Here is a 16,004-nt window from a genome sequence, read left to right on the forward strand (position 1 = left end):
AAGATGCCCAGCGGCAGAGGCCAGCGAGGCTTGTAGAAACATGCGATCACTCTCTCGACTGTTCAGTGAACCAAGAGGCCACAGGGCATTCAGTAGAGCGGAGCAGCGGGCCTGATGAAGAGCGTAAGTCCCAGCTACAGGATGGAGATAATCAGACCCACCATACAGGGTGGTTGTGAGGAGCCAGTGAGACACACCACACATATCCAGTGACCAGCCCAGGGCCTGCCACAGAGACCACAATGCGAAGCAACGATCAGCTCATCATCCGAGGGAAGAGTCCCTCTGACGACAGACAGGCCTGGCTACTTTTCAAATGTGAGCTGTCAGATTAGGGACTCCTGTTCCTGGGGTGTGGCTGTGTCACTCTTTGCCATACTTTGTTCCACTGGTTCTTGCATCTAAAATGCAAAGGGAGTGCACAAGTTGGGCTTCTCTAAGACTGACAGGAGGAGACAGATGGCTCTCCCCAGCTGGGGCTCCTCAGGCCTCTGGTTCCCTGGTACCTAGGTTTTCACCACAAAACTTTGCCTCAAGGAGTCTGCATATTTGACTGGAAAGTAAACAGGGAAATGATTCAAGAATGGGAAGTCTCCCAGCAGGAGGAAATGCATGAAGCTGCCTTCTCTTTGTACCAATGAGCGTGTGTGTATGTGTGTGTGTGTGTGTGTGTGTATACATATATTACATATGTTATTTGGTATCTGTTCAACTGTAAGTGAAGAATACATGGTGGAAACATTACAGACTGGTTTTATCCCTCTTATCAAGAAGTTGGAGATGGGCATTTCTAGTGCTGGTCCACAAGTTCAGCAAAGTTGGGGCTCTAGGCTGGTGTTTCTGAAATCCTTTGGGCCTTCCCCTCATGGCTGCAATGTGGCTGCCATAGCACCAGGCATCACGTCCTCTCTTGATGGCATTCGAATCAGGAAGAAAGGAGGCAGAATGGAAAGGTTCTCTCCTTTCATCAGGGATCAAAATCTTACCAAGCTGTTTCTTCTGACTGAATGTATGTCACCCTGAGTGAGTCACAGACCCCCTAATCCCAGGCCCGTCACTGGCAAACTGAGTTAACATGCTTGGCTTTGCCCACTCACAGTTTGTATCCTGGAACTAGGTACACTGCTAACAGAACAAAGTCTGGGTTCTGTTCATAAGAATGGAGGCTACTGAATGGGCAACCAAAGTGAATGCTGCCCCTGGCGTCCAATTAGATACCTGGTTTCATGTGGTGTATTTTCAACCGACCACCAACTATTTCTTGAGTGCCTAGTACACCCTGGACATTGTGCTAAGCACGTGAGGATGACCTAAGAAAAGAAGGTGGAACTAGAAAAAGACCACGTGACCGAATGTCTCAGGGCAGCAGCTGACAAACTATGGCTGACCCCTGTTTATGTCAATAAAGTTTTATTGGAACACAGCCATGCCCATTCGTTTCTGTATTGTCTAGGGCTGCTTTCACACTACAATAGCAGTGCTGAGTAGTTGCAACGGGGACTGTGTGCCCTGCAAAGCCTAAAATATTTACTATCTGGCCCTTTATAGAAAGAGTTTGTCGACCCCTGTCTTATTGTGATAAGCCACGTATTTAAAAGACAGAGGAGCAGTTACCCTCAAGGTGACAATACATTGGCTGGGAAGATGACACGCCCAAAAAGCAAAGACAGTACACGTACCCCATCATGAGGGTCTATATGTCTGGGACAGTTCTGGGTCAACTCGGATGGCTACTTCCCTTTTCCTTATAAAAGTATTTCTTCTATCTGATGCCAGCTTCGTTCAAAACATCGTGAGGGCACTCTCCACTCAGTAAGGAAATGCGGGGCACCACGCTAAGTGCAGGAAATACACATATACCGGGGACCCAGCCCCTGTGCCTGCCTTATGGAGCGCAAAGCATTTTGGGGCACCCAGGCCAGAAATGAAAATTTAGAGTGGCAAGTACTCCCATAGGATTAAGCACAGGACACTAAGGGCGTGCAGACACGTCCCACGGGGGGGGGGGGGGGGGGGGCGGTGCTAGGGAGAACCAGGGCTGGGGGGGTGGAAGGGCGGGGACTGAGGGCGGAGGGGCGTGGCGTGGGGGGCAGGGGCATGGGGGCGGGGCCCGGGGCGGGGGGGGGGAGGGGGGCCGGGGGGCGGGGCCGGGAGGCCGGGAGGCCCGAGGGGTGTGGGGGGTCCGGGCCCGGGCCTGGGCGAAGGGGGGCCGGGGGGCCTAGGGGATGGGGGGGGTCGGGAGGCCCGGGGTCTTGGGGTTCCGAAGGTCCGGGGGGGCGGGGCCGGGAGGCCCGGGGGGGTGGGGGGGCCCGGGGCCCAAGGGGCCGGGGGGCCGGGAGGCCCAGGGTCTGGGGTTCCAGGGGTCCGGGGTCCGGGGGGCCGGGAGTCGGGGGGGGCGGGACCGGGAGGCCCGGGGGGGTGGGGGGACCGGGGGCCTGGGGGGCCGGGAGGCCCGGGGTCAGGGGGTCCAGGGGGTCCGGGGGGCCGGGAGTCCGGGGGGGCGGGGGGAACTGGGGGACCTAGGGCTGGGGGGGGGGACTGGGGGGCCGGGGGGGCAGGTCGGGGGGGGGGCCGGGAGTCGGGGGGGGGAACTGGGGGACCTGGGGGCTGGGGGGGGGGACTGGGGGGCCGGGGGGGCAGGTCGGGGGGGGGGCCGGGAGGCCGGGGGGGGGAACTGGGGGGCCTGGGGGGCAGGGCGGGGGGGGGGGCCGGGAGGCCCGGGGTCAGGGGGTCCAGGGGATCCGGGGGGCGGGGCCGGGAGGCGGGAGGGGGGGGGTTGGTGGGGGGAACTGGGGGACCTGGGAGCTGGGGGGACTGGGGGGCCGGGGGGGGGGGGCAGGGCCGGGGGGGGGCAGAGCCGGGGGGGGGGGCAGGGAGGCCCGGGGTCCGGGGGTTCGGGAGTGGGGGTGCGGGGCCGGGAGGCCCGGGGGTGGGGGTGGGGGGGCCGGGGGCGGGGCTGGGAGGCCGGGAGGCCCGAGGGGTGTGGGGGGTCCGGCCCGGGCCTGGGTGAAGGGGGGCCGGGGGGCCTAGGGGATGGGGGGGGGTCGGGAGGCCCGGGGTCTTGGAGTTCCGGAGGTCCGGGGGGGCGGGGCCGGGAGGCCCGGGGGGGTGGGGGGGCCCGGGGCCCAAGGGGCCGGGGGGCCGGGAGGCCCAGGGTCTGGGGTTTCAGGGGTCCGGGGTCCGGGGGGCCGGGAGTCCGGGGGGGCGGGACCGGGAGGCCCGGGGGGGTGGGGGGACCGGGGGCCTGGGGGGCCGGGAGGCCCGGGGTCAGGGGGTCCAGGGGGTCCGGGGGGCCGGGAGTCCGGGGGGCGGGGGGAACTGGGGGACCTGGGGGCTCGGGGGGGGGACTGGGGGGCCTGGGGGGCAGGTCAGGGGGGGGCCGGGAGGCCGGGGGGGGGGAACTGGGGGGCCTGGGGGCTGGGGGGGGCCTGGGGGGCAGGGCGGGGGGGGGGGCCGGGAGGCCCGGGGTCAGGGGGTCCAGGGGATCCGGGGGGCGGGGCCGGGAGGCGGGGGGGGGGGTTGGTGGGGGGAACTGGGGGACCTGGGAGCTGGGGGGACTGGGGGGCCAGGGGGGGGGCAGGGCCGGGGGGGGGCAGGGAGGCCCGGGGTCCGGGGGTTCGGGAGTGGGGGGGGCGGGGCCGGGAGGCCCGGGGGTGGGGGTGGGGGGGCCGGGGGCGGGGCTGGGGGCGGGGGGGCGGGGGCGGGATGGTAGAGGTAGGGTGTTCCCGATAGAGAGAACAGCCTATGCAGTGGCCAGAAGTAGGTGCGTGCAGGGAAGTCAGGGAGCCTGTAACTTCTAGCTGACACAGTCTGCTTGCTGGAGGAGGAGTTTGAACTTTATCTTCAGGGCAGCCAGGAAGCCACCAAGCACGGGAGTAGCTGGAGGACACACATATTTTAGAAAGATCGGGTCAGAGGCAATTGAACTTCCAAGGCAGGAGGCAATGGGGTCCTGGACCAAGGTAGTGGCAGCAGGGAGGGACCCAGGTCCACATGGTCCCCTCAGCAGGACCTGGTGGTGAACTGTAAACAGTGGGAGAAGGGGTAGTGAACCCTTCATTTCCATGCGGAACAGAGGAGTTTTATCTGCACTGGGGATTCAGCACACCCCTCTGGAGAGGAAGGGGTCTGATTCCCCAAGTTGCACTTCCAAAAATGCAGGGGGGGAGGCCTCATAACTGATTTCCCTCCTGAGGTGCTTCTGATTTACTGAGTCAACCAACCACCTGCACGTGCCTGAAACAGCCACCAGTGGGGACACGGCAAGTCATTCCCAACACTGAGATGGTTCTAGGCCTAAGTGAGAAATAGCCAGTGCTAGTCCATGGGGGATGGGAGGAGAAGAACTGTGTCCTCTCTCTCTGAGTCACTTGTTGGAGCCAAGGAAGTGCCCGTTTTGATCGATATCCCAAAGACAGTGTTTCGGAAGGCACAGCCTCTCTTGTGTGACTTTTCCCAGCCTGCTCTGTTCTGTAGATCTGGGGCACATTCCATAAGGTAGCAATGCGTGACCCAAACCTCACATCTGAGCCTCCTGAACACCACTCGTTCCTGGGCCATCAAGGGGCAGCGGCATTTTCATTTAAAATACAACGACAACAGAGAGCCAGCAAGGCTTCTGAAGGTGGAGAGGGAAGCAGGTCCTGAGAAGAACTCATGATCAGGAGGGGGAGTGGGGGCCGACAAATCTCTCCCAGCCTTCACTCTGAGCGGCTCAGCAAGAGAAATGACAGAAGTAGTAAAACAAGCTGGGAACAGATTTTGCTTTCTTCTGAGTCACCCGGGGAAGGAGGATGGAAAATTACCACTCTCACTCTCTCTTGTTCCCAAATGGGAACATTGGTTCTTTGGAGGGGACGGCGTAGCCTGGGGAGTGTGACCAGCTGGCAGGACACCTGGGCCATCTTGTGCAGCGGCTTGGCTCCCATCCTGGCCCCCAGTGCTCCCTGTTCAGCAGTCTCCTCTTGGCAGCTCACAGAGTGCTAGAAGCTTAAAGAGCTTGTGAGGTTGGTGGTGCGGTTTGCTTTGGGCTGCTGTGCAATCTAGACAGGTGGGTGACACATGCTGAATGTACCTTGCTTAGACAGTGACACTTAGCAGAGTCTATCACTACCAGATGAAACTACAGAACATTTGCCCCAGATCTCATCACCCTCCCTCACCCTGGAACCATCTGTTTGTCTCTATTACCACCAGCACAATGCTGCCCAGGGAATTCTGCCTCCCTCCTACAGGGCTCAGGTCGGAATTGCCGCTCCGCGTCTCACAAACCTGCTCATCTCAGACCCCAAACCAGCCCTATCTGTTCAGCGGGAGCTTGTCCACCTGCAGATCCCAGCGGAGGGCAAAACCAAACAAAAGAGACTAACAAATGATAAATGGTGCTCAGACAATTTCAGCAAGGAAGGTGGAAGTTCTAACACACACAGAGGAAACCTTAGCTGTTGATAAATAACATGTACAGAGGATGTCAAAAAAAAGTACAGAAAGGAAACTACTGTATTAAAATTGTCATACTCAATATGGACCGATAACAAAAGAGGAATACAAGTCACGTTTGACTTCTGCAATGACAAGAGGTGCTCAAAGTGGTTACCGTCAGTGTAATTTTAATAGTTTTTTCCCTTTCTTACACACACACACACACACACACTCACACACACACACACTCACACACCACTTAATCACCATCTTGAGAAACCAAGCAATCAATAGGTGGTCCTCTGAACATCTTTGATCTTTGGCTGGCAGCTTCTGATCCCTGGAAAGGAAAACTGACGATGTACACACAGGTCACACTTGGGCATAAGGTCACAAAGTGTGTGCCCTGAGTCCACCCTTCTGAATCTCACCAACGCACTCGCTGAACTTTGTCCCAAGTGAGATCAATGAAAACTGTAGACATCTTTCTAAGAGAGGGTTGCCTTATTCTATTTTATCAGGAGGGTAAGGAGTTAAACTCCACCAGCAGAGGTATCATAGCCTTTTCAGGCTGCTGTAGCAAAAATACCATAGACTGTGTGGTTTAAACAACAGTCATTTATTACTCACAGTTCTGGAGTAATAAGGCGCCAGCAGCTTCGGCGTCTAGTGAGGACCTGTTTCCTGGTTCATAGCTTCTTGCTGTATCCTCACGTGGTGGAAGGGGTGAGGTTGCTCTCGGGGGTCCCTTTTATAAGAACACTAATCTCATTCCTGAGGGCTCCACCCATACGCCCTAACCACCTCCCAAAGGCTCCACCTCCTAAATTCCATCGCCTTGAGGGTTAGGTTTCAACATATGCATTTTGGTGGAGACAAACCTTCAGTCTATAGCAGTTCTAAAGAACAGCTCAGGTTCTGGAGTCAGGCAGAGCTGCTTTGGGATCTGGGCCCCGTTACTCAGTAGCTGTGCTATCTTGGGCAAGTTACTCAACATTTCTGAGCCTTAAGTCTCCTTGTGTGTCAAACAGGGATCATTCCAAGTGCACCCAGGGCTGGCACAGAATAAAGGCTCAGAAGAAGCATGTGAGTTTGGACAGTGTGGAATGTTTGTGTGTTTTGGCAAAGGGTGTTCTGTCACAGGAAGGTAAATGCGTTCCTCTCACATTCTGGAAGTGTTTGCCTGCCTATTACATGTCAGCTGCTATGGACACAGATAGGAGCGAGTGTACATATTGACCGCTGGAGCTCATACTTTACATTCCCACTGAGGTCTACAAGATGGAAAAGCCCCCTCCCCCAAGCAGAAGGAAATGCATAATATACACTCGTGTTTCATTGAACATGGAATGCAAGATGCCAACCAAACTGGGATAGATGAGCCCCTCCTCCCCAGAGCCAGGTGGGTTCTCAACAGCCACGACACTATACCTGTGGCCACCTCAAGTGTAAATCCCCCACACACGGAACCGGGTGATCCCAGACTCGAGAGGAGGCTTCCATTCAGTTCTAAACCTCTGCTGACCGTGGTTACATCATGAGGTCCAGGTCCCGACGGCAGAGGAACACACTCGTCGCAATGGAGAAGAACCATGGCCCTGGGCCCAGCAACCCATGCCAAGCGCTAACAGACAACTGACCCAACTGGATTCAAACACACAAGAGCAAAGCTGAAGGTTTTGGGGACGGAATCGGCTAAGAACAACAGACTTGGCTGAGCCCCAATGCACAGTATCTCTAGTCCTTATAAGACATCCGGCTTGGCCTCTCAAGATGAGTGCTTTGAAGTCTCTAAAAACTGAAAGCTCTTTGAAGAGAGTGGCATGCATATAAGAACCTTCCTATTACACAGTGCTCAGAAAAACAAAAGCCCACACCACAGTCTGGAAGTGGACAGTTGTATTAAACAGCATTAAAGAAGAAAGATGTAACCGGCTGGCTTGCTTCTAAGAAGCAGCCGTTGGTACAGCCACCCCACTGGCTCTGCATCCTGAGTGGGCCCAGAAGGGCAGACGTTTGAAGCAGAGGAGGGGTAAGGCGAGAGCATGGCAGTTTTCAATGCATCAGGACGTCACTGGCTGATTCACACAATGACGCAGGCACTGAAGAGAGGCCTTTACATCTTCTGCACGTGCAAACGGAATGGCTGAGACCCATGATATCCCACCCAGAAATAAAACACAGCCCCAGACCAACCTTCGATGGGTGAGTCTTATTCCTCAGCCCAAATCACTGTTCTTGACCAATGCAGTCGATTGAATTGGGGCACTTAAAATGTCATTATGATGGTAGAACTCATCCTAAACGTTCTTACCACAAAACAAACAAACAAACAAACAAACAAAAAAACAAAAAACAAAAAAAAAACCCAAGGAGACACAAGGGAGCTTTTGGAGGTGATGGATGTTTAGTACCTGGATTGCGGTGATGGTGACACAGGCCCTAACTCGCCAAACTGTATATGTTCAATACATACAGTGTTTCGTATACCAATTATACCTCAATAAAACTAGCAACAAAAGAGCAACTTCCTTTAAAACGTCTTTGTAGGTTTTGAATAGGGGTTTCCTCAAATTTCAAGAGCACAGATTGCTGAAATAGTGAGGGAAGCACTTCCTCCTTTTCCTTCCACAAAGTAAATGGGAGTAAAATAAGAGTGGTTGAAAGTGGCCTCAGCACAGTTGGTGACAAAGACATACAAGGTTCTGAATCTCAAATAAGGGAGGATAATATTAGCAAGACATTTCCTGTAGGGCGAGAAAACCCTACAGAGGGAACAACTAGGGGGCAGTAGAGACCCCATTTCAGTCAGGTCCCAAGGCCCAGGCTCCAATCCTTGCTCTGAGGCACCAGCCAGGCAAGTCACAACCTCCACGGGCTTCACTATTTCTGTTTGTAAAACATCGGGAAGGAATGGTCTGGCAGCTGATGGGTAAGGGGTCCCCTAGCTTTCAAATTCTCTAATCTCATGGAGGCAATTTAGGACAGTTTTGTAAAAGGTAGCCACAACTCGGAAAGGCTTATAATTGCACTTTCTTTTATCCCACTTTTACAAGAGGCAGTATCTCAAACAGTCAGGGTTGGGATCCAACCCCCCCTCTTTCTCTCTTTCTTAGGGACAGACTCTAGGAGATTCTGGAGTTAAGTGAAGCAAAGAAGATTACACAATACATATACTTGTACTTAAAGGTCTTTAGAATACACATTTTAACACTGTTAGGTGACAGAAATGTACTTTTCCTGTAGTCATGACAGCTCCTGGCACAAAGGTGGGCGCATTAAAAGCCACCCAAGGACAAGACAGCCAGGGTCCACCAGTGAGATGGAACAGACAGCGGCTCTTCCCAACGCTACCTCCCAGCTGGCGCTTGAATTCTCACTGGGGTGATATCGCCCCCACAGGGCAAAACTGGTTCTTGTGGGGAGAGGAAAACGATTAGTCTTTTAATGTGTAATGCACAGATACACATACGATACCTATACAGACATACAGTTATCGTGGTATTAAAATTTCATGGGGTTCACAGCAGCTCTACTGACAACAGCTAAAAGCCGGAAACAACCTGTGTTCATCAACAGCTGGGTGGGTGAACAAATTGTGGTCCATCCAGACACTGGAATATTATTCAGCTGCAAAAAGTAACGTCGTACTGATACACGCGACAACAGGAGCAACCTCGAAAACCTGGTGTTAAGAAGCCAGACAACAAAAGGCCACATAGTGTCTGATTTACTTATGTGAAATGTCTAGAATAGGCAAATCCATCGAGACAGAAAGTAGATTGGCGCTGGGGGAAGGAGAAATGGGGAGTGACTGCTTAACGGGCACGGCAGTTTTACTTTGGGGTCATGAAAAGGTTCTGGCACTCGACAGAAGTGATGGCTGCACACACTGTGAACGTTCTAAATGCCACTGAGTTAAAATGGTTCATTTTATATGAATTTCACCTCAATTTTTAAAAAAAGTCAAAACAATTTCATGGGGGAAGGCAATTAGGAAAAATATGGTCTAAAATAAGGCTCCTGGAGGGGGCAACAGTGGAAAAGAGGTTGAGAAAGACCCAGGTGGGGGATGGTAAGATATATTGCGGACATCACCATAATAAGTGGTCGATTATTAAAGAATTCCAGAACCTTGAAATGAGAGTGCTTTAGAGAATAACAATTAACTCTCAAAGTGCTCTGTAATTTTCCCCAAATGCAACGACTTGAATATGAAAATTTCCATTAAGAATGCTGTCATTTTACGAGTAGATGAAACTTCTGACCACGCAAGGATTCTGTAATGCAGACTGTCCCACTGGTTCTCCTCCAAATGTCTTTCCTTTATTCTGTATAATTTCTTTTCCTAAGTTCACCAAACGACTTGCTTTAGTTCTTTCCACTCCCCCGGAAAAGCTGACATCCTCCTCCTCAGATTTTCTGCACAGCCAAACAGGAAGTAGAACTTCCTATGGAAACACCTGCCCACTTTCAAACAACAAATAAACCCTTGAAAGGAGAACCACTGGGACAAAAACCTAGACTATATGGTGTCAGCTTAGCAGTCAGGTGGCAGGGAGACACCCACGGCAGGCTGGGAGGTGGGAGAGCTGTGTACTTGGTAAAATTGTCACTTACAACTTGCATGGTGGAGTCAGTCACTGGTGCTGTAGCTTGCTTGGGGAAGTAGTCGAAGAGACAGAATATGGCGTGCCGGTCGTTCTTTGCTGCTTGATAACGAGGTATGACGACAGGAGTTCAGGCAAAAATGAACTGAAATGAAGAGTCAGAAATCCTGGCTTCTGAGGTTGAAAAAGGCAACACGTGGGTGCTTCTGTACAGCCCAGCAAGGGATGAGGGTGAAAATCACCTGAGTGACAGAGGCCGTTAAACAGTGAGTCTCAGCTTTGGCTAGCATCAGATTAAGGTGGCCACTGTTAAGTCAGGGAGAAGAGGGGTATGAGACAGAGAAGGAAGGAAATACAGCAGACTGCAAAGTTCTGGAAAAGAACTTTGGGTATGAACGATTACTGGCACAGATACCCTGTTTCCCGAAAAATCAGACCCAGCCAGTCCATCAGCTCTAATGTGTCTTTTGGAGCAAAAATTAATATAAGACCTGGTTTTACAGTAAAATAAGACCGGGCCTTATAGTAAAATAAGACCAGGTCTTGTATTAATTTTTGCTCCAAAAGACGCATTAGAGCTGATGGTCCAGCTAGGTCTTATTTTGGGGGAAATACGGTAGGTTAGTAGCCTGCTAAATCTGAGGGAATCATTGCCAGAGGGATCTCGAGTTTGTTGTATAAATCAAGTCGAGGACTGGCCCCCAAACTCACACCAGGCAGGGATTGGGGCTGTGCAAGTTGCACAGATACCCACGTGTGATGGCACCAGGGAGGGTTCGTCCGAGGGCAGGATCAGGTGTGGGGAACTGAGGAGGGGGTGCGCCGCCCAGGGAATACACCCTCCACCCCCATTCCCTCCACACAGGTCCTCACCACGCCCACCCAGCAGTATTTTGTCGCAAGAACCCAGTGGCTTGTGTGTCTCCTTCTTTTCCAAAATGGGAGTTTTCATTGTAGTTGTCCTGTCCCTGCCTCACCAGAGAATGGGAACTGGAAGAGGGATGGTCCCCAAGAAGCCACATTGGAGTGATGGGCAGGACGCAGGAAATGGGCACCTGGTGAAACCCACAGACAAGGCAGAGCCCCAACTTTGCTTTTCCCTCCTGGGCACACAGGAGGCCATTTCCCAGCCTCCTCTGGAGTTAGGCTGTGGGTCCCTGACTGAGTTCTTGTCACTGCGGCAGAAGTGACAGATGCAGCTTGCCCAGTCAGGTCTCCTCTCCTTCCCTCCCACGCCATCTGTTGCGGAGACTGGATTTAAGATAGCAGCGTGACCTGTAAGGAATAACCCCCATTGCCTGGTAGTCACGCTATGGCAGAAGCCAGCAATCCATTTCTGGACTGAACCAATGACAAGGGCAGTGTTTGTCACCACAGCCAGCCTGACTTCACAGTTGCCTCCCTGGGAAGTGGGGTGTGTTCCACCATGGGAAGAAGATATCCAGAGTGGACTGAGACTGTGGTCCGTAATTGCTACTGTTTCCTCACCATTCCTAGGAATCTGAGTGGCAGCGGTAAGTGCCACTCCCAGCCTGGGCAACCGGCCCAGACGTGTCCCTCCAGGCTCACTCCCTTTCAGGTTGGAAGGAACATGGCTCCAGGGTGCCCTTGGAAGCCTGTACACACTGCAGACAGTAGAGGCTGGGTGAGTCTGGGTGTCTAAATGATCGCCCGAGGGCCGCCCGCCCACCCATTCCCCTGCTCGTTCCGGGTGGAGGCAAGAAAGGTCTTTTGTGTTCAAGCCATCATATATTTTTGGGTCTATTTATTACAGAACTAGCATTCCCTAATACAGTCATTGCTAAATGGCCGTAATACATTTACGCTATAATTGCACATCATTTTAATCACCAAAGGAATGTCCCTTTTCTCCCAAGATTTTAAATTTTCAGAACTGAAACGTTACAAGTCAAAGTTGCTGCAAGGCAAAGGATAAAAACATAACGAGGTAGTTGCTAGAATCATCGGTAGTGTGGTTGTCAAACGGCAGGTTGCCCACCTATAAGCAGGGCGGTCTCGATTCCCCATCTGTACAGAGGGGTGCCGGGTAGGTCTGTACCTCAGCCGGGATGAGCAAACCACGGCCCTCCCGCCACATCCAGCCTGCGGCCTGTTTCTGGACAGCCCTTGAGCTAAGAATGTTTTTTTACATTTTTAAAGACAAAGAATATGTGACAGAGACCATATGCAGCTCGCAAAAAATATCCACTACCTGGCCCTGCCTGGTAGGGTTGCCTTGAGGACTTAGCAGTGCGGGGCTCAACATAAGCACGCAATACAAAGTAACAACATGCAATACAGCTATTAACGTCTCCAAAATTAAACGCCACATAGCCAAGTTCCGCATTTCATGTACGTGAACGTTCTCCCTTTCCCTCCAAGAAACAAAAGACAAACATGAATCGCTACATCTGGGTTAATCTGGCCACAAGACACTTTCAAAATAAAAAGCTGCTGGCACTCCAATTTCATGTCCCTGGAATATGGACTGAGAGAAAGAAACATTTCCCCTTTACAGCAAAGGGATTCGATGGTAGAAGAAAGTCTAGAACATGAGAGCACGACTCAATTTAATACATTTAGGATGGAGACATTTGAAAATTAGAACAAGACGTTCAGTGGGTATTATAAAACGTTAAACCGATTTAGCAACAGTCTTTAATGCTGGTTTTCCCCGTGAAACAATTTGGCTGTGTAAATACACTTAGAACAGAGAACTATGAACTCCAGGCAGAGACAACGTAAAGCTGGCCTGCCAAAATCTAATTAGATGGATAATGTTTTCAAACGAGATGCCTGGCAAACCTGGGCTGACGATAAGGCAGACTAGTTTTGGACATAACTGCTGTCTCCCTCAGACAGCGTTTCCCAAAGTAGGTCTGCAAACACTGGGCCACAGGTTTGCGAGGTGTATGTGTGTGTGTTGGGGAGGTGAGTTCCAGGGTCTAGGAAGTCAGGAAAACACGGCCGGCACACCACACTGCCGTCTTGGGGAATTACAGTGCACACAGCACCTGACAGGCTCTGAGAAACACTGCAGTGGAGGAAACTGGTGACTGTTTGGCCCAGGACCTTTTCCTTCCACAGGACACAGTGACGTCACCAAGAATCGCAGGTCATTCTGGAATGTGGTGTGTCACCCAGCTCTCAGGTCAATGACACCCCAAGAACCGGGTTTCCCCCAAGGCATGTGCAGTGCTCGTTTTATAAACATGTACTTGAACATTATTTAAAAGCTGCAGTCTTTGCATTATAGTCAGATACTCTCAAGATGACTAGCGAGCTTACAAAATTCACGTGTGGCAGGGAAATCATAGTGTAAAGGTACCTTGTTCATTTACCAATGAGAAAAATAAATACAGCAGACCAAATTTTTGCCTGTTTTGACCAAAAGAAAAGTGAGACACTTGCTAGTTGTGGCGGGGCTTTCTGTTCTGGAATGAAATCGGGCATGCCATTTGTGTGGTTTCTCTGGATAAGTTCCATTTATTAATCATTGTACAAAAAAAAAAAAAAAAAAAAAAAATCAAAAAAAAAATCAAAAAAATCTTGGCATTCGAAGAGAAGTTACTATATCCAAATATTTAATATTTTAACATTGTGAAAGTTCTACTTTTATAACAGGGCTGGAAACTTTTGGAAAAAATTTTTAAAAGAAACTTATGATTTATTAGAGTACAGGATCCAAAACACGTTTTTAGAAAAATATAAAGTGCCCAAATACCAACTTACACAGGTGAGACAGGCCTTCGGAAGCCAAATGAAGCATTCATGAAGAAACACATTTAAAAACAGTCTAGATACATATTTACATTGAGTCAGTAAAGGTAAAACTATCTTTCTTGGCTTTGATGTTACTCTAAGCAAAAAAGGAAATCAAATCAGAAAACTAACAATTATTAACTCTCAGCATGCGCCACAGTTTCTTAGTAATGCATCTCCTTCATAGTTATTCCACATCTTCTAATTTTCACCTTTAGACGAGTAGTGTAAAACCCCCCAGCCTCAGGCAGGCGGGGCACTGTGAGTGGTCACAATTTCAAATGCAAGTCCAAATCGTCTGCCTTTGGATTGGACGGACGAGGAACATGGACACTGAACGATAGCGAATTCAGGCTTGGAAGGAGTCAGGTGGCCAAATCCCCATCTTTTGCTAATAACTGCTGAACAGCCGTCACTTGCTATTAAATGTCTCAGGTGGCTTCCCCAAACCTCGGTCATCCCAGGGTTTCCAAAGGATAAACAAGAGGCAGTCATCAAACATGGTGGGAAAATACTGCATGCAAATGGGACAGACAAGCAGCGAGGCGGGACTGGGTCCCCGCCCCCTAAAGCCTCATTCACTACAGAAACTGGAGTCTTTTAAACTTAGAGAGTAAAGTAACTAGGTCCTAACCCCAGAAGTTAGCTTCTAATGGTGAACTACAAGATTAGCTCACTTGAGACCAGGTAGGTCGAAAATGGTGGGAGTTCCAGAGCTGCATACAGATTTGGTACCTTCATGCTCAGTTACTAAGAACATGGAAAAGAAGCCAGTGGGATCTGAATAAGACATCGGACTCCCCCTTGGGACTTGAGTACAGGCTTCATGGCAATGGAAACTCGAGAAAGCAGATTACACTCACGTTTCCCTTCCCACTGATCAAACACTCTTAAAATGAAAGATATTTATTTCTACTCTGCCACATTCCAAAAGGTCTTCAAGTGATTCTAAGAAATGACAGGGCGCATGAAACCTTTTTCGTTCATTTTTAAGGTTCACTATTTCTTTTTTCTCGTTACAAAAGCGAAACCTCATTTTGTCTTCGGAGACCACAGAGGATCATTTCTAAAAGCAAACATTTTAACATTAGGTTGTACTTCCCACTATAAAGAGACCCCATCACTGATTTATGACCCACTCATGACACTGGAGTAGATTTTAAAAATTAAAAAAAAAAAAAGAAAGAAAAAAGAAAAATAATTAAAGGTACTTAATTTTAAAGGGAGGAACAGTAGATGAACATGTTAAAAATCCATCACCACGGCCATTACTATGCATTTTCTCAAAGAATTTTATGTAATAAAGTAGAAAAGTAATGATTCAAAGAGATAGGAGCATAAATCCAAGAGGGGACTGTGGAAGGGAAAACTGTATTATCCCCCTAATTCAAATAAAGAACAAGATAAATGCCTGAAAAATCTGTTTCAATTAGAAAAAAGCAAATGTAAATGATTAGTTTGTTAACGTCTCAATCTCCAAGATGCTGCCAAGATCACTTACAGCTTCACCTCTGAATAAGCAACTAAATTCAGGGTAAAAGACAAACAATCCTGATTTAGGACTGCACGTGTTTCACAGAGAAATCAGAAAAGAAATGACTGCAAACGTGTAACCCCATCTGTCCAGCAAATAAAATGTTCTGAGACAAATGTTAAGAGACAAAATGGAAAGTGAAGAAAAAGAATGACAAGAGTGTCGACGGTGAGACCTCATGAAGACAGAATGTCACACACGGTCACCACAGGACGAGCATACAAGCCATGCCACTGAACACAGTGCCTTTCAAATGAATTCACTAGTGTAGGCGGAGAGCGGCGTTGTGTTTGCAGCTGGAGGAGAGCGTATCTAAACTCAGAAGGAGGCGTGCGGCACTCCTGGTTAAGTGGCCTTCCTGGTCGGGTGACTCCAGAGGGGTCCGTGGAGGCTTCTTCCGGAATCCTGCTCTCCTGGAAGACGGCAGCGGCGGAGGTACTGTGCTCTCAGGACTTACTGCACGTGCTCTTTCTCTGCGCTGTAAATATTCTGCACGGCCTCGTACACAGAGCCCAGGTCCTCGGGGTAGCGGAGCTCCAGCTCTGCGTTGGGGATGTAGTGAGTGCCCGTGAACTCTGAGAAATAGCGTCCCACGTCGGGGTGCGAGATCTCCTGAGGCTCCACGTTATATTCCAAGTTTTCTGTTGACAAAGAGGCACGTTCTAGTTAACACACTT

The 16,004-nt window shown here is 50.7% G+C and overlaps 1 protein-coding gene across 2 annotated transcripts in view; it reads right to left on the reverse strand.

Moving 5' to 3' along the window:
- Positions 1-13,594: 13,594 nt before the first annotated feature.
- Positions 13,595-16,004, reverse strand: part of FBXO21 (F-box protein 21) — a 38,867-nt gene continuing 36,457 nt past the window's right edge. For both annotated transcript variants that reach the window (XM_081036820.1, XM_081036819.1), the window contains exon 12: positions 13,595-15,968. In XM_081036820.1, the coding sequence (XP_080892946.1) occupies positions 15,781-15,968 (188 nt within the window). In that variant the 3' untranslated portion in view covers positions 13,595-15,780. The remainder of the gene's footprint in view (positions 15,969-16,004) is intronic.

This window comes from Rhinolophus hipposideros, assembly GCF_964194185.1.
Source record: "Rhinolophus hipposideros genome assembly, chromosome: 24".
NCBI classification, from domain to species: Eukaryota; Metazoa; Chordata; class Mammalia; order Chiroptera; family Rhinolophidae; genus Rhinolophus; species Rhinolophus hipposideros.